This window comes from Leuciscus leuciscus, assembly GCF_965113295.1.
Source record: "Leuciscus leuciscus genome assembly, chromosome: 8".
Lineage (NCBI taxonomy): Eukaryota > Metazoa > Chordata > Actinopteri > Cypriniformes > Leuciscidae > Leuciscus > Leuciscus leuciscus.
Genome location: NC_138732.1, coordinates 40,401,107 through 40,423,777, shown reverse-complemented (window position 1 = coordinate 40,423,777; position 22,671 = coordinate 40,401,107). Strand labels below are relative to the sequence as shown.

Genomic DNA, 22,671 nt, shown 5'->3' with positions numbered 1-22,671 from the left:
CTCAAGACGGAGGGGACGTGGATTTCAGTACCTGGTGGACTGGGAAGGTTACGGTCCGGAGGAGAGAAATTGGGTTCCTGCTAGGAACATTCTGGATCACACCCTTATTGATGATTACAATCAACAGGTAAGTTCTTCTGGGAACGCCAGGAGGTGCTCCTGGGGAGGGGTACTGTCACAGTTCATGAATTCACTGACTCTTTCTCGCCTTGTGTTGTTATGTGTGCATGTGGGCGTGGTCACTGATCAGTACTGCTGATCAACGGCGCCACCTGCATCTAATCAGTGGCTCCTATTTATGCTCACAGTTTTCGTCTTGTGTTGTCAGATTGTTGTGGATGTTTCCTGGTGTGTTCTTGTCTCCTGCCTGTCTTTGAGTTTCCTGTGTTGAACCTGTATCCGGTATTCCAGTTCTCTTCAATCTGCCATTTTCCACGGAGGTTCTGATCTTCTGGTCCCCGAGTCTTTGCGGGGATCGCATTGGACATCCTTCATACCTTCACCATCTCGAGAGACCGGGTTGTTCATCAGCGTCCCTGCATTACCAAGAGCGATTGTTCCTGGACACTGGATCTGACTACTCATTACTTTACTGCTGACTTTATCCTTCAATAAACTGCGTTTACTTGATATTGAATCCACTGTTTTACTGACCATAACAACTATAGGCCTAAATATATATTTTATTAAACTTGTCTTGTTTTACAGGATTAAATTCTCTTATAATGTTTTTTTTTTTTATTATATTATGCTACATATTATCACTTAATTCTTTAATAATTTCATTAAATCCAGAATATGCTTGAAAGCACAAATAAAATAAAACTATACATCCAGTCTGTCTTCAGGAAAAAGCTGAATAAACAAAGCTATTATGTTAAGAAAGTGTCTTTGTTACGAACTGCTCCCTTTTACAGGGGCAATCCAGAATCATAATCTAAATAACAGGCAAAAGGTCAATCACACGGGCGAACAATCCAAATGAGCAACCGGGCAGAAAACACAGGCAAAAGTGTAATCCAGTAAACGGGCAGCTAATCAGCCTTATTTTTTTTTATCAAATTAGGCCAGTGTACATTATGTGAAAGTTATGAATAGTCTTAAATAAATAAATTGATGCCTAACTTATAAGACTAATTTCAGCGGTTTATGCAAACAGCCCCAGAAGTTTCAAAAGATCATCAGAAACTCCACCCTCTTACAAAATCTTTCAGGAAGTGACTAGTCTTATTATTTCTACCTTTCATTTTTCCTGAAAGCCAAAACAAGGTGTGAAGAAAAGAGGAGGACACATTGTTTTAGGGATTTTGTGTATTTCTGATTGAAACCAGATTAGATTTTGATTGTAATGGTTATTTACTCTTTAAACCAAAGTTCAGGAAGTAAAAGTAAATTGTAGATCATTGGATCTTTTACAAGACGAGGAAATGGATTCAAAATCTGTGGAAGAGCTTTCTTGTCCTGTTTGCAGTGAAATCTTCAAGACTCCTGTTCTTCTGTCCTGTAGTCACAGTATTTGTAAAGAGTGTCTACAACAGTTCTGGAAAACTAAGAAAACTCAGGAGTGTCCTGTCTGCAGGAGAAAATCATCTAGACGTGATCCTCCAGTTAATCTAACGTTAAAAAACTTGTGCGAATCGTTCCTGAAGGAGAGAAATGAGAAACGTTCATCAAGATCTGAGGAGATCTGTAGTTTACACAGTGAGAAACTCAAACTCTTCTGTCTGGAGGACAAACAGGCTGTGTGTTTAGTGTGCAGAGACTCAGAGAAACACACCAATCACACATTCAGACCCATCAGTGAAGTGGTTTCATCTTACAAGGTAAAACAAATGTCTCTCATTGCATATGCTAAATACAGTGCTAAACATATAAACAGTATTATTTGTGTATACAATAGACCAATATTTATTTTTACTTAGACTAAATCTCTCTGACTTACTACTGATATAAAATCTGGCAATAATCTTCAACCCTCTGATGTTTAAATCTTCTTAAAAGTAACAGCAAAAAATAGAAATGTCATGGGTTATTCATATGTTTTTTTTCCATCTTAACCTGTAGGAGGAATTTAATACAGCACTGACGTCCTTACAAAACAAGCTCAAACATGGAGAAGAAATGAAGAAAAAGTGTGATGACAGAATTGAACACATCAAGGTGAGGATATAAAGAGTTAAATACTCAACATTCACACACAGAGTTTATTATTGACATTAGTGGAGTGTGTGTTCATACAGCGCTGACTGAAGTGAATGTGATTTGATTTCAGTCTCAAGCTGAGCACACAGAGCGTCAGATTAAAGAAGAGTTTGAGAAGCTTCATCAGTTTCTCAGAGATGAAGAAGAAGCTTCAATCACTGCACTGAGAGAGGAAGAGGAGCAGAAGAAGCAGAGGATGAAGGAGAAGCTGGAGGAGATGAACACACACATCTCAGCTCTTTCACACACAATCAGAGACATGGAGGAGATGATGAAAGACAATGACGTCTCGTTTCTAAAGGTGACAAATCAATCTGGCTTCATTCTTTGTGCATAAAACAACTTGTATAGAGAGACTCATTGACAATGAGAGTGTTTGATAAGATATTAAAAAGTTTTCAAACTCTATATTTTCCAGAACTTTAACGCCTCAATGGAAAGGTAAGTGAGCTGCTCGTATCTCTTCTCTCAGTGGATCTGAACTCAAATTCACTGCAGTTCTGACTCCTGAATGTTCCTCAGAGTCCAGATCTCACAGCCGGATCCACGGATGAGTTCTGGAGCTTTGATTCATGTGTCGCATTATCTGGGTAATCTGCCGTTCAGAGTCTGGAAGAAGATGCTGGAAACTGTCCAACACAGTGAGTCTCAGCAGATTTGACACCAGTGCTGAAGATAGTTCAGATATAAACACACACAACATTAACATTTGATAGAAATAATTTTAATAATCACTTGAATCACTAAGTTAATCTGAACTGTATTTCAGAAAATCATCAGATGATACAGTGAACTCATAATGAAAAGTCTATTCCTCATGGTTTATGTTTATGTATTAGGATACAATCGTGTTTATTCAAGACTGATATTAAATAGAGACAGAGGTGGAAAGTAACGAATTACATTTACTCGCGTTATATAATAGAGTCGTTTTTGTGTGTACATCCACTTTTTTAAGTAGTTTTTAAAATCTGTAATTTTACTTTTACTGAAGTACGTTTGTTTGAAGTATTGTACTTCGCTACATTTGAAATCATATCCGTTTATGAGTAAAAAAAAAGAAGTGATGCAGACCCAGCTGAAAGCGAGCCGTCGAATTCTTTTGACCAGTGTGGAAATAATTTGGATGTAGAAAAAACGAGTGGTTGTCCTCGAGGATAGATATCCAATTTGCAAAAAATGTGGACGCAAAGTGTCTGCAAAAAGAGGAAACAAAGAACAGCATCGCTCCGTGCAGATAAAGGGATGTGGGTCATTCCTGGGATTCGGTAATATTTCAGTACCCCAGACTTTTTAAAGTGGTGGTTCACCAAAATTAAATATTAAAATCTTTCCACAATACTTTGGTATGTCCATTATAATGAATAAAAAATGATAATATTGCATTTTTATAATAAAATAATGTCTTATTTCTACTGTAAACTAAACATTTTGTCAGGTTCATTCTCTGGTACTTCACTGAATTTGTACTTAGAAAATATTTAACAAATTGTACACAGTGTAAAATTTTGTTGGCAATGTGGTAAGTATTTATTTGTGTGAATTTCTTGTGAAAAAAACAAAACAAAACGAGATATTTGATAAAAATGTTTGTGATGTCCGTCAGTCTGAACTCAACCCCGTCACACCAACTATTCTCTGCCTATAATAATTTAGACTCCACCCATATGTGACATAATTTACCAGAAATGACATCATTCAGGTCTTTTTAACAGTGTTGCATAAGATGGTAAGTATCATACTTTTTATTAATATTTTTGAGGCCTATTATAGTCAAGGGAGAGCACTGTCAAGCTTAACAACTCAACCCCATCACATAAAAATGAAGATGGAAAATTATTATTTTTCAAAATTTTATTTTAATCCATAAGTATATACAATGTACTTGTTTCATTGCTGCCATGTATGGTCTACTCTCCTACACTACAAGATGAGCAGTGGACATTTTGTGCAGAAAACCTCAACCTCACATATCGTACTCGGTTACTAACGTAACCTCGGTTCTCTCTAGAAGAGGGAACGAGTACTGCGTAATATCTTACGCTATGGGGAAAATCTCTTTTCCGCGAGACACTGAAGCCAAAAATTATCCTTAATTTTGGAATAATGTAAAACGCGTCGCGGCAGCATGCAGACATAGGCGAGACAGCTCGTGCGCAGCAGCAGCCTATCGAAAGGCCCCATCGTGACGTCAGCTCCAATGGGGGCGCTTCGCGCCCACTGCGTCACATCCCGCTGAAACGGGCGTGGCCTTGGGCTATAAACATAGTTTCGAGAGGCTGGTTTAGCTGGTTTTTCATCGCCGGAGCGAACCAGAGCATGTGCAGGCACGGCAAGATACGCAGTACTCGTTCCCTCTTCTAGAGAGAACCGAGGTTACGTTAGTGACCGAGTACGTTCTCTTACGAGAGGTTCTCTCGTACTGCGTAATATCTTACGCTATGGGGAACACAGTGTAAAACGCTGTGCATGCTGAGATCCAATACCAAAGTCCCAAGGGCAAGTGCCCGGGGCTCATATAGTACATGATCATCAGGGACTCACAGAGAGTCCAGGAAGAGGGGCTAGAATAGCATCATTCCTGTAATAAATAGCATCCTATAAGGAGCAATTATATTGATAGTGTTCCACACTCACCTAATGCTGTAAACATACAGAAAGATATATAATGCATTTTTTTATTTATTATAATAACTTTATTTAATGATATAAATAAAAATATAATAAATATGTAATATAGTACACATATTTTGCAAAATACTCTTTATAGCTCTTTTTTTCTAGCCAACTAACTGCTAGCCTTTATTATGGTCATTAAATGGCTTTCCTGAGGTAAATGTTGTGACATACATAATTGTTCTCCAGCTGTTTACCATTTGTTTGGTTGATTGGTCGATATAATGTATGAGGAATATACATTTCGGTAAGTTGTACTGTATCTTTCAACATTGTTCATTTGTGTTTATTTACTAGCTAGAGATGATCGGTTCACGTGCCGCTAGGGATCCGTCGTGACTCGCGTCACATTTACAAGCGCCAAAATTTCGTAATAAAAGTGACAGAATCTGAGAGCTGAGATTTTTTTATATCATAAGTAACCTGCTCTGTCTATTCTGTCAGTCTCCGTGTCCTCTTTGCTTCGCGATAAAGTACACAACCAAGCAATGAAAAAAAAGCTTGTAATTAAGGCCGTAACATTGACTTACCTGTCGAGAAGAAAGCAGGAAACTTCAGCGTCTCTTTTGAAAGCTTTCTCCTGCGTTAGCTTTCCCGACATTAACCCTTGTTTTTGTAATCTCCGGTCACGTTTCCTTTTACGGTCTATTTTGGACTTTTTCGACGATGAGGACTCCTTATCCTGTGACTCAGCATATGTATGAATGAACGGTGTATAAATAACCGTGCAGTGCAGCCTTTTAAACTTGACGGTGCAGTGACAAGCGCCTCTCACTGATCTGCGCCTCCACTTCTGCTGACTTCAGTCACGTGACACTGGTTCTGAACGAAAACACGTTGTGGAAACGCGTTGGCCGAGTACTTTTTGTCCCTCTCTGCTATTATAGTTTTTCAAGATGGCGGAACTACATGGAAGCCTCCGTGGACCTACCCGTCCCATGTATATAAAGATAATAAATTCTTCGTTTACGAGGATTAGTCTGATCATTGGCATAGGTATTTGTACACCATTGAGGGCATATTTATGAATAAAAATATTGATTTTAGATAATAAAATACCTAAAAAGCTACACATAGTCCCTTTAATGCCCTGACCAGGCAAAGGAAGCTGCCGTCCTTTTCCTCGTTAGAGACCGGCAGGGCGGACAGTGAAATCACCTGAGCCCTGAACGGTGTGTTGAGGGATTTAGGAACGTACCCGTGCCTCGGTTTGAGTATGACTTTCGAGTCATTTGGCCCAAACTCCATACATGTCGCGCTCACTGAGAGCGCTTGTAAGTCCCCTATGCGCTTTACTGAAGCGAGAGCCAGAAGAAACACTGTCTTGAAAGACAAGTGTTTGATATCCGTTGATTGGATCGGCTCGAAAGGGGCACCTTTCATGGCCTCCAAGACCGTAGAAAGGTCCCACATGGGAACTGAGGGAGGTCTGGGAGGATTTAACCTCTTAGCTCCTCTAAGGAAGCGAATGACCAGATTGTTCCTTCCAAGTGACTGGCCAAGCGTCGGTTTAGAAAACGCTGCTATAGCCGCCACGTAAACCTTGAGTGTGGATGGGGCTCTGCCCCTCATCCAGTAGCTTTTGTAGGAAGGAGAGAACCTCCGTCACCCCACAATTTGGGGGTGAAAAGCCACGGGCTGTGCACCAGCTAGAGAACACAGACCATAATTGAGTAAGAGAGCCGTCTCGTAGAGGGGGCCCTAGCCTGCATGATCGTGTTTAACACTCCCTCCGGGAGGTTAGCGGGTACCCGTTGATGGCCCACGCATGTAGGGACCAAAGCTCCGGGTGAGGATGCCAGATCGAGCCCCCGGCCTGAGAGAGGAGGTCCCTCCTCACTGGTATCGGCCATGGGGCAGCGCTCGTCAGCTGCATCAGAACTGGGAACCAAGCCTGGTTCTTCCAGAACGGAGCCACTAGTAGCACTGAGCATCCGTTTTCCCTGATCCGCTCTAACACCTGAGGTAGGAGCGCGACGGGGGGAAAAGCATAGGGCGGGCAGCGGGGCCAGACGTGGGCCAGCGCATCCCTGCTCTTAGAGAAAAACTCCAGACAGTGAGCGTTTTCTTGAGACGCAAACAGGTCTACTTCCGCTCTGCCGAATGTCTCACACAGCAGTTGGATTGTCTGCGGGTGTAGAGACCTTTCTCCTGCTGGAACATTGTTCCTGGACAGTCTGTCTGGTCCCACATTCAGGTGGCCAGGCACATGCGCTGCTCTCAGCGAGCTCAGATTGTGCTGAGCCCAGACCAGGAGGCGTTCCGTCAGCCTGTAAAGGTTTCGGGACCTGATACCTCCCTGGCGATTTATGTAGGCCACCACTGACATGTTGTGGTGTCCTGTTATCTGGGGACAAAAGCGCCTCAGCGCGTTGTCGACTGCCATCATTTCCAAGCAGTTTATGTGTAGAGCTTTTCCCGTTCTGACCACTGGCCGAAGAATGGTCTGCCCTCGAGCAGCGCTCCCCATCCCGAGGTGGAGGTGTCCGTAGACACCACCTTCACACTCGAGGAAGTCCCCAGGCTTACACCTGACTGGTACCAGTCGATCGCTTTCCAAGGTTTCAGAGCTGAGACGCATTTCTGATCGACCTTGAGGCGAAAAAGACTGGAGGTCCACGCTCGGCGCGGTACTCACGCTTTTAGCCAGAACTGCAGTGTGCGCATGCGAAGCAGACCCAACTGAAGTACTGATGATGCTGAGGCCATGAGACCCAGCATCCTTTGAAACTTTCACGGCGGGACTATAGCGCCGCAGCGGAAGGTTTCCGTCATGCGCTGAATATCCAGTCTGCGCTGTGGCGATAGCTGAGCTGTCAAAGACAACGAGTCCAGATCTGTGCCCAGAAAAGATATTCTCTGACTGGGAGACAGTGAACTTTTTGCCCAATTGACTTTGAGACCCAGATTCTCGAGATGCTCGAGTAATATGGTCCTGTGTTCTATGATCTCTCAGTGTGACTGAGCTAGAACCAGCCAATCGTCCAATTAGTTCAAAACTCGCATTCCCCGAAGTTTCAGGGGAGCGAGGGCACATCGTGAATGTACGGGGTGCTAGGGACAGGCCAAATGGTATGACTGTGTATTGATATGCCTGGCCCTCGAAGGCGAATCTCAAAATCGCCTGTGACGTGACACTATTTGTATTTGGAAATACGCGTCCTTCAGATCTATTGACACAAACCAGTCCCCCTGGTGAATTTGCGAGAGGATTTTCCTGGTTGTGAGCATTCTGAACCGGCGTTTTGAAAGCACTTTGTTCAGCCGTCTTAGATCTAGAATGGGTCTGAGACCCCCGTCTTTTTTCGGTACCAGAAAATATCTGCTGCACAGACCCCCTTCGCTCTGAGCTTGAGATAAAGGCTCTATGGCCCCTTTGCTCAACAGTTTTGCAATTTCGGTTCGAAGTAGATGTGCTACTTCCTTTTCCACCGTGGTTTCGATTCGTGCCACACAACGGGGCGTCGAGCGAACTATTGCGAATAGCCTCTTTCTTTAATGTTCAGCACCCATTCTGATACCCCAGGAAGCTTTGCCCACACATTTGCATGAATAGCTAGGGGTTGAATGAGATCTGGGCTCTGGCCGTGACATAGTGGCGGCCGGAGAGCTTCGGTATGCTGTAACAGACGCCACGCTTGCAGCGTTCGAGGCGGGGGGCGCGCTGATGACAGCGGGCAGCCTGCCCGCGCTCGACTCTCTTATGGCGGGTAGCTGAGAGAGAGCGAGCGGGGGGGAACCCGTGGGGCTCGTCATGACTGTGAGTGAATGTGGGCGCGGGACAGCGGGCACATTTACTACACTGAAAACACCGTCGGCTTGAGCTGACTGTATGTGTGTTGGTTTCGTTTTTACAGAAACCGAGAGACATGCAGTGTGTAGTGTTTGTGGGCACTGGGTCGTGGGCACATTCACTACATTTAGTGCGCAATTGAAATGAGTCGATTTTATGTGCGCGAGCCCTGTGGGACGGGCTGTGCCTGTGTGCAGGAATGAGCACTGGGCAGTGGGCATTTTTACTACTCATAACACCATCGGCCGTGGCCGGACATTTAACGCACAATCGACATGAGCCGATTTTATTTGTGCGAGCCCTGGGCTTGTCATGCCTGTGAGTGAACGTGGGCGCGGGACAGCGGGCACATTTACTACACTGAGAACGCCGTCGGCTTGAGCCGACTGTATGTGCGTTGGTTTTGTTTTTACAGAAACCGTGAGACAAGCAGTGTGTAGTGTTTTTGGGCACTGGGTCGTGGGCACATTCACTACATTTAATGCACAATTGACATGAGTCGATTTCAGGTGTGCGAGCCCTGAAATGTGGCGGGCTGTGCTTATGTGTAGGAATAGTGCTTATGTGTAGCACTGGGCGTGGGCATTTTACTACCCTCATAACACCATCGGCCGTGGCCGGAATACCAGAAATACACTCTTTGGGGCTGTTTACACCTGGCCACTTCATGCGTTTTCTCATATCGGATAGCTATCCGATCGTGAAAAGACCAGGTGTAAATGCCCTCCGAAACGCATTCGAGACGGATTTGAATCCGATCGCTCAAACCACTTCAGGAGGTGGTCTGGGCCGCATTCCAGATGAAACTGGACAAGTGTAAATGCATCTGGTTGTTGAAACCACATATGTAAATTGTACTCCTCCCAAAAATGCAAAAAAAAAAATAAGCGTGTGAGAGCGTGTTATAGGCTATATGTAATGTTATAGTCAGATATGACGACGCTACTGCAAAACGCATCACCTCAGATGAGAAGCTGAGCATCTATTCATTAAACCAACGTTCAAACTATCGCAAATCAAAGTGAAAGTAAGTCGCAGACGCTTAACACACAATCATCATCATTAAAAGTAAAGAAACGAAATGATCTTACCAGGGCTGTTGCCGCTCTCTCTTATTGCGGTCTTTGATTTTGACATTTTAGCTGATCAATAAAATGCAGCTCATATCTGTTGCTTTCGGTGACGTGAACTCCATTAAATCTGCATATAGCGCGGGAATTGAAGATCGGATTTAAATCCGTTTCGCAAAAACACATTTATGTGACCAGGTGTAAATGGAATCGTTTTGATAAATCAGATAGCTATCCGATCTGAGAAAACGCATGAAGTGGCCAGGTGTAAACAGCCCCTTTATGAGATTTATCTGGGCCGACATAAAAACGGCGTTTGTGTGCAGGCAAACGGGCTGTGGTACCGGCTTGTTTTCTGCAAAATACACTGGAACAGTCGCATTTTCTGGAACTGAACGATCAAGAAGTTTTGGTGGAAGTCTGGCCGCAGCGGGACTTGAACACCGTCGTTTTCCTAGGCGGGCTAGGAAGACTTTGCCTCGGGCTTTACCAGATAGCATCATCTTGTCTTGTGACGGCGTTTGATTGCAGGCGTGCATGCATTATAACAGGCTCGTTTACTGCAATATTGATATTTCCAGTCGCCTAAACTTAGGAGGGGACTGAGAAATGTGTGAGAAATGGAGGTTGGTCCTGCCTCAGCGGGACTAAAACACTCTCCTTTCTCCTTCCGCCGATGAGTGACGCACGCGAGGAGCGGGGTAGCTTTCTTGTAATGTAAAGAAAAACTAGCCCCTTTGAAGGAAAAACATCCATTCAGAGAGCGTCATCATGTCTTGTGACGGCGTTCGTTTGCAGGCGTGCGTGTATTACAACAGGCTCGTTCACTGCAATATTGACATTTCCAGTCGCCTGAACTTAGGAGGGAACTGAGAAATGTGTGAGAAATGGAGGATGGTCCAGCCTCAGCGATGAGTGACGCGCGCGAACTGAGCGCGGGGGCGGGGAAGCTCTCCTATGACGTAAAGAGAGCTAGCCGCGTGACCGTCCGCTTCTGACATTCCATGTGAGCGGAACAGAGGGAGAGGGACGACCATTCCTTACTGCTCGACGCCAGGATAGAGAAGCTGTAATCCTCCATAAACGCACCTTCTTCGTCGTTATCTATGACGGAAGCGGCGGCAGACGGCGGCCGCTGTCCGTCAGTGAGAGACTCGAGCGAAGCAGGCGGCGAAGCTGGCGGGCGAACCGGCGAGCTTTACGGCGCGGCACCGCGGCGGGCGGAGGCGCAGTCTCGACGAAAGATGCCAGGCGAGTCCTCAGAGTCAACACGGGCATCAGCTCGCAGTGAGGAGAGCCACTGTCGGCGAGCGCGAGAGCTGCATGTTTCTCACCCAGGCGGGAAACGCGATGACATGGCGGTCCCCGTCGCTAAGTGGGGCTCGGCACGAGCCACAGGAAAGGGGCATCTTGAAAAAGACACCCGGCTCTTTTAGTGCAATGAGAGTGAACACACACACACACAAAACACAGTAGAGGAGAAAAGGATATAACGCCGGATGGCGCAGCAGGAACGGCGACTGAAGGCGCCGCGGCCAGCGGCTTCAGATGCAGTGGCTCGTCCCGCTGAAAAAGCTTTTTCTGACAGTGCGGCTTCTTTCTCTCAGGATCCAGCGATGCGTGAGCTCCGCTGAAGAGATGAAAAATCAGCTAAACCAGCCTCTCGAAGCTATGTTTATAGCCCAAGGCCACGCCCGTTTCAGCGGGACGTGACGCAGTGGGCGCGAAGCGCCCCCATTGGAGCTGACGTTGCGATGGGGCCTTTCGATAGGCTGCTGCAGTTGCCGCAGGGCAGCCAATAGTCGCACGAGCTGTCTCGCCTATGTCTGCATGCTGCCGCAACCCGTTTTACATTATTCCAAAATTAAGGATAATTTTTGGCTTCAGTATCTCGCGGAAAAGAGATTTTCCCCATAGCATAAGTTATTACGCAGTACGAGAGAACCTCTCGTAAGAGAACTGTATATTTCTCATTATTTCGGGGTTGAAAACTTGTGACAGGGTTGAGTTTTTCACTTACTTTATGTGAATATTAAAGCTCAAAAAGACTGCTATGTAAATATATAATCTGCTTGTTCTGCATGTCTCTGTGTGAATGAGATGTGCCGCTTCTTCTACTACTCAAGTACTCGACGCACTCATGGTGTTTTCAGCGTCTCATAAACAATATGAGGACATTAATAAATGAACATTTCCAGAGCTGCTTTGAGAGAACGCCTAATGAGCATTTTCATCATTTTATTTGAGAAAAAACAGTCAAATACTCTCTGAAACATTCCCTACAACCCGTCAAAATAACAGTTTAACTAGGAGAAATTATGACAGAAATATATTACTATTGTAGGCCTATAATAGAAGGTACTTCTCAAAATAATAATAATAACAACAACAATAATAATACAATTTATTTAAACATTATTTAAAGAATATATTTGTTGTCCATGGTTTAATTTAGTAAATCTATTTTGCAGCACTTAAAAGTTTAAATTTTCATTTGATTACCACTGTTTTTGATAATATATTTGTATTAAATTATAAAAAGAAACATTAATTTTCTGAATAAAATAAATTTCGTAGGACTCTATTATTCTTAAACATTTTAATAAATTATTAATGTAAAAAATTTGTTGTTTATCTAATTCATGATCAATTATTGAATTTAGTTGATTAGACATGTTTTACTGAAATTTTAATAAACAAAACAAACAAATGGATTCAATTTGTAATAATAAAAGCATTTGTTCAACCAAAAAAACTGTTCCCCATCGAGGAACTCGCGATGCGTCGATGATGCTTTGGGAACGCCTCCTGTGTGATTGCGTCTGAAGCATCTATGTCAACTAGTCCAATGGCGGTAGTGAGCATCACAGGCGGGTGACGTCATGACCAGGAAAGGATAAAAGCACATTTAACGGGTGGGGATACGCACAAGCTTTGTGTGATTTGTTTGGGAGTGGAGCATGTGGTATCAGCCTTCGAGGGGGCTGATTGCCAGCATTGTGAGAAGCTGCCGCTTCGCACGCTCCACTCCCGCCTGTCACTTTTCGACACTGAAAGTGGCGAGGCTCGACCCGCTGGACCCTGCTGAGGCAGAACGGAGAAGGCATTCCTGGGCTTCGCAAATGGATCTCTCAGCGGGGTTGGAGACGGGTCCGAGGACCCTTTCTCCTCCCTTACCTGGGAGATCCTTCGCTCGATCCCCGGTGTCGGAAGCCCGCCCTGCGGCTTCTTCCGCCTGGGGAGAGAGCCCAATGCTGCAGTGCTTTTCCTCCGCCATCTCTTTCCCCAGCACATGAAGAGTTGGTGGATGTGATATCTAGAGCTGTGGAAAAATTACACATATCATGGCCAGTAGAGAAACAGGGCGCTCGTCCCAAAAGTAAATTAGACGAGGGTTTCCTGCCATCTAATATTTCACCTCCATCACAGAGCCTGCCTTTCTTTCCCGATCTGCAAAGTGAGCTGTCTAGATCGTGGAACAAACCATACTCTTCACGTTTGTTCAGCCCTCAAGTTCATGTATATTCAAATATAAAGAGTATGAACGAGTATGGTTATGGTTCAATGACCCGGGCAGAACAGACACTTGCGAGCTATCTGTTGCCCGGTTCAGCATCGCCCATGAAGGCTCCAGTTTTGCCCACTAAACCATTAAAAACAACTTCCACGCCATTGGGTAAAGCTTATACGGCAGCAGGTCAGGAGCATGCCTTCACACTATGGCGCTGCTTCAGGCATATCAGGCTGACCTGCTGGGGGATTTAGATAAGAGTGAGGGAGTTAATAGTGAATAAATTCGAGAACTTCGTCGCGCTACTGATTTGTCACTCAGAGCTACCAAAGAGACCGCCAGAGCAATTAGGCGGTCTATGGCAGCGCTGGTGGCTACTGAAAGGCATCTTTGGTTGAATTTATCTGAGATCAAAGACAAAGATAGATCTTTTCTTTTGGATGCTCCGTTAATTCCCGATGGCCTGTTCGGTAAAGCTGTAAATGAAGTAGTCGAAAGATTTCAGGAGACTAAAAAGCATTCGGAGGCATTCAAAAATATTTCTCCCTCGCCGATCTAAACCCACTGGGGCTGCTGGGCGTGAGCAGCTCCAGCCGGCATGCTCCTCATATCGTGCGCAACAAAAGGAGAGTGTCGCATCCCGCGCCCCCCCCCCCCACAGAAATCATGGGGGCCGGGCTGACAGTCTCAGCCGATGCAATATAAGCAGAAGGTGGATCCGAGGACCGTTCTTCTCGCGAAGAAAGCTTCGGCTCAAAAGAGGTCCTGATGCCATCAGTATCGGACCTGTGAGGGCAGCCCCAATCAACATGGAATGGTGTACACCTCAGTACACGGTGCCCGTTCCATCTCGGTACTCTCACGAGGTTGTTCTGCCAACCCCGCCACCCTTGGTGCTTCAGGGGCGCAGCGGTCTCCAGCGGGTCTCTGGCGCAGTTTCACCTCAACGCTGCGACAGGCTTGCTCCCTCTGAGGGGGGTTCCAATTACACCAGAGGCCAGACTCGAGAAGCTGGTTCCCTTAGTAGAATTTCTGACAGAATGGAAGAATATGCTGAATATATCTCTATGGGTCCTGCAGTTAATAGAGAAGGGTTACAGAATCCAATTTGGTTCTCGTCCAGCACGCTACAGTGGGTATTACTCACATTAGTACAGCCTGAGCAGGCTCTGGTAATGGAGCAAGAAGTGGAGGCTCTGTTAGCAAAGGAAGCGATAGAGCAGGTGTATCCACCCGACAGCCGTTTTTACAGCTGTTATTTCATTGTTCCAAAAAAGGATGGAGGGTTGCATCCCATCTTAGATCTTCGTCGTTTGAATCATACAGTTCAGAAACTCAAGTTCAAAATGCTGACACTCAAACAGATCGTGACTCAATGGTCTGAGGACTGGTTTGTCACGATAGATCTAAAATACGCTTACTTCCATGTCTCCATCCTGCCTCAGGACAGGAAGTTCCTAAGGTTTTCTTTCGGGGGCAAAGAATACCAGTATCGGGTGCTTCCTTTCGGTCTAGCTCTATCACCCCGCACATTCACAAAGTGCATAGATGCAGCTCTGGCCCCGCTCAGGCTGCAGGGCATACGCATTCTGAATTACATAGATGACTGGCTGATTTTAGCGGAATCAGAACAGTTGGCGGTTCGGCATCGAGATGTCGTCCTTGCTCATATGCAGAAATTGGGGTTGAGGCTCAATGCCAAGAAGAGTGTGCTATCTCCAGTACAGAGGACCACTTTTCTTGGAGTGGTCTGGGATTTGGTCACGATGCGAGCCGCTCTATCGCCCGCTCGTGTAGCCGCTATCCTCACAGCCATGGAAGAGCTAAAGCTGGGCCAGTCACGCACTGTGAGACAGTTCGAGAGACTGTTGGGCCTCATGGTAGCGGCGTCCAATGTGATACCCTTTGGCCTGCTGTACATGAGACCTTTGCAGTGGTGGCTCAGGACCAAAGGGTTCTCCCCGAGGGGAAACCCACTTCATACATTCAAGATCACGCGGCGGTGTCTCCGCGCCTTGGCTAAATGGAGGGAGCACTGGTTCCTGTCCCAGGGCCGGTACTGGGAGCTCTTTGCCATCGAGTTGTGATATCGACAGATGCTTCCCTTACCGGCTGGGGAGCGGTAATGGAACGCTGCTCAGCTCAGGGTCTGTGGGAAAGTCATCATCTCTCTTGGCATATAAATTGCCTGGAGATGATGGCTGTCTTCAATGTGTTGAGGCACTTCCTCCCAGACCTAAGGGGCCATCATGTGCTTATCCGCACAGACAATACATCGGTGGTTTCTTACATCAACCGTCAGGGGGGTCTGCGTTCGCGTCCACTATACAAACTGGCGCACCAGATCCTCCTCTGGTCTCTGGGGAAATTACGCTCTATGAGGGAAGTGTATATACCAGGGATTCAGAATATAGGAGCAGTTACCCTGTCGAGGCAGGGGCTGAGGCCAGGGGAATGGAGACTCCACCCCGAGGCGGTGGAGATCATTTGGGAATTTTACGGCCAGGCAGAGGTGCTGTCCACTTTGGTTCTCCCTTACACCCCCAGCCCCCCTGGGGCTGGACGCTATGGTGCAGACGTTGCTGAGGCTACGTCTGTATGCTTTTCCCCCTGTTGCTCTGCTCCCAGGAGTTCTGGAGAGAGCCGCCAGGACGGAGTAAGCCTATTGCTAGTAGTACCACGCTGGCCGAGTCGATTCTGGTTTGCGGACCTGATTCATATCCTCAACGGCCCTCCCTTGGAGATCCCCATCAGGAGAGACCTTCTGTCTCAGACCGGGGGTACTATATTTCACCCCCGGACAGAGATTTGGAAGTTGTGGATGTGGCCCCTGAGGGGGCACAACTCATAGAGAGCGGTCTCTCAACCGAGGTTGTGGAGACCATTCTTAGCTCCAGAGCTCCAGCTACGAGGAAACTTTATTTACTCAAATGGAATGTCTTTTCTACTTGGTGTCACCAGCAGCAGTGCGAGCCCGTCCACTGTTCTGTTGGGTCAGTACTTGAGTTTTTACAAGACCGCTTCTCATCAGGTCTATGTCCATCCACCTTAACCCTCTGGAGTCTGAGCGTTTTTTTGGGCCCTGGGGGTGTTCTGACATGCCCTGACATTTGTGCTTTTTTCAGTTGCTTATAAACATATTAATGGCAAAGGTGTAAATTCACTCTATATAGCACAAACAGGACTACAATAATATGTGAGCCACATGTATGTACATGTTTTCATTTTTGAGAGAATAATGTTTATGCGTGGTTATCGAAAAAACTAAAAATTAAAATTTTTGAAATAAGACCACAAAACACATACTAAATATGTGGCAATAAGACTTTTGACTTATGGATGTCGTCGCCTATAGTTTTTTCTTCAAAATTATGTGAAAATAGTCTTGCTTTATCGTTCACATAAAACCATACATTGATTTAAATTGATGTAAAACAGGTTTTGCTTGGAAAGCCAATATGCGAGGGGGCGTGAACGAGGAGTGGTTTACACCTTAGAATACACCCACTCTGCATAATTAGCCATTCACTCAGGTGTGACACTGACTGAGCCACAATGAAAGGACAAAAGATATATTTAGAAGAAGACTTATATTGACCATTTAAGATTTTGCTTACATCTATCTTGTAAATATGTTTTGCTATTTTATTAAAATGGTTACAATTACAACAATAATTACAATTTCAACAATATTTCAAGTGTACTCTTTCTTTGTAAAAAAAAATGATTATAGGCCCTACATTTTATCTATGTATTCATTAGTTTGAATATAACCAACATTGGAACAGCTAACATCTTAGTTGATGACTTTATTTTTGACAAAAATCGTATTTTATATATAGAAATGGCTAAACAAAAGCTTATTTGATGTGGCAGTATATTCTACAGTAAAAACTGTACCCAAATCTACTAAACAAAATGTTGTCTTTCATATTTCGTCTGACTGTAACATTGTTTTCATGAAATATTAGGGCATATTGTTAATTTGCAGTTTAATCAGAATCAGAATCAGAATCAGAAAGAGCTTTATTGCCAAGTATGCTTGCGCATACGAGGAATTTGTCTTGGTGACAGTAGCTTCCAGTACACATACAATACAAGTGACAAGACAAGTGACAAGTAACAGGTATAAATAAAAAATAAAATAAAAAAATAGAAAAAATAAAATAAAAAGATTATAAATTATAAATATATATAAAGTTATAAGGTGCTATAATGAAATGTCTGAGGGAAGTATTGCACATGTTTGTTCCACAGTAGGGGAACATTTAAGTGTTCATGAGGTAGATGGCCTGGGGAAAGAAACTTTTCCTGTGTCTGGTAGTTTTTGTGCTCGGTGCTCTGTAGCGTCGACCAGACGGTAACAGTTCAAACAGAAAGTGTGCTGGGTGTGACGGGTCCAGAGTGATTTTGCGAGCCCTTTTACTCACTCTGGATGAGTGCAGTACTTTGAGTGTGGGAAGGGTAGTGCCAGTGATTCGCTCAGCAGTCCGAACTATCCGCTGTAGTCTACGGAGGTCGGTTTTGGTAGCAGAGCCGAACCAGACGGTGATGGAAGTGCAGAGGATGGACTGGATGACAGCTGAGTAGAACTGTACGAGCAGCTCCTGTGGCAGGTTGAATTTCCTCAGCTGACGCAGGAAGTACAGTCTCTGTTGGGCTTTCTTCACAATAGAGTCTATGTGAGTGTCCCACTTCAGATCCTGAGAGATGGTGGTGCCCAGGAACCTGAATGACTCTACTGCAGTCACAGTGCTGTCCATGATGGTGAGTGAAGGGAGTGCAGGGGGGTTTCTCCTGAAGTCCACGATCATCTCCACTGTTTTGAGCGTGTTCAGCTCCAGGTTGTTATAACTGCACCAAAGAGCCAGCTGCTCCACCTCCTGTCTGTACGCAGACTCGTCACCGTTCCGGATGAGTCCGATAACAGTAGTGTCGTCTGCAAACTTCAGGAGCTTGACAGAGGTGTCTTTAGAGGTGCAGTCATTTGTGTACAGGGAGAAGAGCAGTGGTGAGAGAACACATCCCTGTGGAGCACCGGTGCTGATGGTGCGGCTGTCGGACGTGATTTTGCCCATTCTGACTAGCTGTTGTCTGTCTGTCAGAAAGCTGGTGATCCATTGACAGATGGAGCTAGGGACAGAGAGCTGGGTCAGTTTGGTCTGGAGCAGTGATGGGACGATGGTGTTGAAGGCAGAACTAAAGTCCACGAACAGAATCCTTGCATAGGTCCCTGGTTTGTCCAGATGTTGTAGGGTGTAATGCAGTCCCATATTGACCACATCATCCACAGACCGGTTTGCTCTGTAGGCAAACTGCAGGGGGTCCAGCAAGGGTCCAGTGATGTCCTTCAGATATGCTAACACCAGTCTTTCGAATGACTTCATGGCCACAGATGTTAAGGCAACAGGTCTGTAGTCATTGAGTCCTGTGATCTTTGGTTTCTTCGGGATTGGGATGATGGTGGAGCGTTTAAAGCAGAAAGGGACTTTGCACTGCTCCAGTGATCTGTTGAAGATCAGTGAGAAGATAGAGGCCAGCTGGTCAGCGCAGGTTTTCAGACAGGCTGGTGAAACACCGTCTGGGCCTGGTGCTTTCCTTCTCTTCTGTTTCCTGAAGATCTGACGCACATTATCCTCACTGATCTGAAGTGCAGGGAGGGAGGGGAGGGGGATGGCTGGAGGTGTTGATGGCTGTGTAGAGAGATGGTCAGGGCGGGTATGGGGTGTCTGATCGGGGGTCTCAAATCTACAGTAAAAGACATTCAGCTCGTTCGCAAGATGCTTGTTGCTGTCGATGCTGGGGGATGGTGTCTTGTAGTTGGTAATGTCTTTCAGGCCTTTCCACACTGATGCAGGGTCGTTGGAGGAAAACTGGTTTTCCAGCTTTTTGGCATAGCTCTTCTTAGCCACTTCAATCTCCTTTGTCAATGTGTTCCTGGCCTGATTATACAAGATCCTATCCCCACTCCTGTAGGCATCTTCTTTGACCTGACGAAGCTGTCTGAGTTTTGGTGTGAACCATGGTTTATCATTGTTGAATGATAAGTAAGTCCTGGTAGGGATGCATAAATCCTCACAGAAACTGATGTATGATGTTACAGTCTCTGTGAGCTCGTCCAGATCGCTGGCAGCAGCTTCAAAAACACTCCAGTCAGTGCATTCAAAACAGGCTTGTAAGACCTGCTCTGTGTCGTTGGTCCATCTCTTTACAGTCCTTATTACTGGCTTAGCAGTTTTAAGTTTTTGCCTGTAAGTTGGTAGAAGATGAACCAGGCAGTGATCGGAAAGTCCTAGAGCTGCTCTGGCGACGGAGCGATATGCATCCTTTGTTGTGGTGTAGCAATGGTCCAAAATATTATTGTCTCTGGTGGGGCATGTAATGTGCTGTTTGAATTTAGGCAGCTCACGTGTGAGTTTTGCCTGATTAAAGTCTCCGAGAATGATAAGAACAGAGTCCGGGTGTTGTTGTTCTGTTTCTGTGATCAGATCAGCCAGCTGTTGCAGCGCCGTACTCACGTGTGCTTGCGGTGGAATGTAAACACTGATGAGAACGAGCGAGGAAAACTCCCGCGGCGAGTAGAACGGCTTACAGTTAAGGAAAAGCACTTCCACATCAGGACAGCACATCTTCCTTAACACAGTTACATCAGTACACCACCTTCTGTTGATGTAAAAGCATGTCCCACCACCGCGCGTTTTACCCGTTGACTCCATATCGCGATCTGCTCTGAACAGCTGAAAGTCCGGTAGATGTAACGCGCTGTCCGGAATGGCTTCGTTCAGCCAGGTTTCCGTGAAACAAAGAGCAGCAGAGTTGGTAAAGTCCTTGTTTTTGCGTGAGAGCAGAAGTAGTTCGTCCATTTTGTTAGGGAGAGAGCGGACATTCGCCAGATGGATGCTAGGCAGCGCCGTTCTGAATCCGCGCTGCCTGAGCTTAACGAGTGTGCCGGCTCGCTTCCCACGCCTGCGCGCCTTATACTGTTTCCACAGTGCAGCGGCGCAACCGACGACAATGTTCCGCAAAACGCCAGAAGAATCAAAAACTGGTTGGTGATCAGTTGGTGTGCACTGCCGAATGTTCAGCAGTTCGTCCCTGGTATAACTGATAGCGTATGACAAACATAAAACAGGACAAACTAACAAAAACAGTGTAACAACTGGAGAGCTCAACACCGAGGCAGCCATCCGCGGCGCCATCTTGGATGAATACGTAATGAATACGTAAAGAATACCGTAATTAATACGTTGCTTATACAAATAGCCTACATTTTATTTCAACATTCAGTCGATGTTTACTTATCTCAGTATAGCAATACAGTTTGCTAAAACATCATCATTCATTCACACACGCGATTTAAATTTAAACTGTCTTTGCCAGCTGTGGTAAACAGCGCGCATCTGTGCCGTTCATTCATTCATAAACAGAAACCCACGTGAAGAAATTCACGTGAGAAGGAAAAAACTTACTTGTATTCCTCAGCTCGCTCCTCGATATACCCGCACTTCTGAGGGACATTTTCGATTAGTATTATTCCTCACAGCGCTGCAAGACGGTGTAAACAATGATCTAAATAAACGTGTGTGTTTTCTCGAGCTGATGGGGGCGTTCACAGGATTGCCTCAGCCATTTGCGTTTGAATAGCGCGCGCTCTCCGTGGGCGGGGCCGATTATAACGTAATGAGATGAGATGAGCTCGACTGGAATCGCTCTCTTTTAATACAGATTTCACAAGATGAGAATAATTGTTTTTTTATATAAATGACTTCATTTAAAAGAAGAGAATTCAAGCTTCATGCCTGTCTGTCTGTATGTCTGTTTGACTGAGTATTCGCTGAGTTATTGTTAATTTTCGGACGCGTTTCAGAATGGACTTCACTGGCAGAGAGAAGGCAGAACTCGCTTCGTGTTTATTTTTCTTTATTTGGCAAAAAGCACAACACTTTGTTTTTATTGTGAGTATACACAAAAATAATACACATTTAACAGAATCGATTGATGTATGAAACTCCTATGGAAAATCAAAGTCAACAGAGTATTTATGAGTTTCTTTTACACTAATAAAAAAAAAGCGAGCTGGTATCGCCGGCGATACCGTAGACCTCAGGGGGTTAAAGGTTTATGTGGCGGCCATTGCGGCTTTCCACGCCCCGGTGGGGGGGTACATCTCTGGGTCGAGACCCACTTATTACTCGTTTCCTTCATGGCACGTTGAGGTTGAGATCTGCAACACGCACTAGGGTGCTGGCCTGGGACCTTTCAATAGTATTAGAAGGCCTTTCTAGGGCTCCATTTGAACCCCTAGATTCAGTCTCAGAGAAGTTTCTCACATTTAAGACCATATTTCTTCTTGCTATTTCGTCCTTTAAAAGAGTCGGAGACCTTAAGGTCCTTTCGGTTTCTCCCTCCTGCCTTGAATTTGCACCTGGGATGGTCAAAGCTTTTCTCTTCCCTAAGCAGGGATACGTCCCTAAGGTACCGACCAATATTCCGAGGCCTATTGTGATACAGGCTTTCTGTCCTCCTCTATTTACATCTTCGGACAAGGAAAAGTTGAACTTTTTGTGTCCAGTGCGAGCATTGGACACTTATGTTCATCGGACTTCTTCCTGAGGAAGTCCGATCAATTATTTGTATGTTTCGGATCACCTAAGTTAGGTCTTACTGCTTCTAAGCAGACTATGAGCAAATGGATAGTCGAGGCTATCTCTCTTGCCTATGAGTCATCTTGCCTTCCGTGTCCTCTGGAGGTTAGAGCTCACTTTACTAGGAGTATGGCGGCCTCTAAAGCCTTGTTATCTGGACCCTCTCTTTAAGACGTCTGTGATGCAGCAGGCTGGTCCTCACCGCTCACATTCGTCAGGTTTTATAGCCTAGACCTGGACGCTACTACAGGGTCTCAGGTTCTTAATGCTTGATGTACTAGTTCTGTACAGGCTGACACTCAGGTTCTTGAAATTATGGCGATTTGGGTATTCTCATTCCCAAAGCGTCATCGACGCATTGCGAGTTCCTCGATGGGGAACGTCTCGGTTACGACTGTAACCTTAGTTCCCCGAGAAGGGAACGAGATGATGCGTTGCTCTGCCATACTTCCTTCATCCCTGTGATCGACTTGCTTCGGCATATTTCGAAGCTAGTGCCGGTTGCACCGCATGTGCTTTTATCCTTTCCTGGTCATGACGTCACCTGCCTGTGACACTCACTCCCGCCATTGGACTAGTTGACATAGATGCTTCAGACGCAATCACGCAGGAGGCGTTCCCAAAGCGTCATCGATGCATCGTCTCGTTCCCTTCTCGGGGAACTAAGGTTACAGTCGTAACAGAGACGTTTTCATTCATCTAACTGTCATTTTAACTGATGATAATAATAATAAACATAATGTAATAATACTGTTTATATATTTAATAATTGAT

General features: G+C 45.3%; 1 protein-coding gene across 2 annotated transcripts in view; it reads left to right on the top strand.

Moving 5' to 3' along the window:
* Positions 1-913: 913 nt before the first annotated feature.
* Positions 914-22,671, top strand: part of LOC309505013 (zinc-binding protein A33-like) — a 136,280-nt gene continuing 114,522 nt past the window's right edge. For both annotated transcript variants that reach the window (XM_082178365.1, XM_082178364.1), the window contains exons 1-5: positions 914-1,823; positions 2,065-2,160; positions 2,273-2,503; positions 2,621-2,643; positions 2,725-2,843. In XM_082178365.1, coding sequence (XP_082034491.1) covers positions 1,428-1,823; positions 2,065-2,160; positions 2,273-2,503; positions 2,621-2,643; positions 2,725-2,843 — 865 coding nt within the window. In that variant the 5' untranslated portion in view covers positions 914-1,427. The remainder of the gene's footprint in view (positions 1,824-2,064; positions 2,161-2,272; positions 2,504-2,620; positions 2,644-2,724; positions 2,844-22,671) is intronic.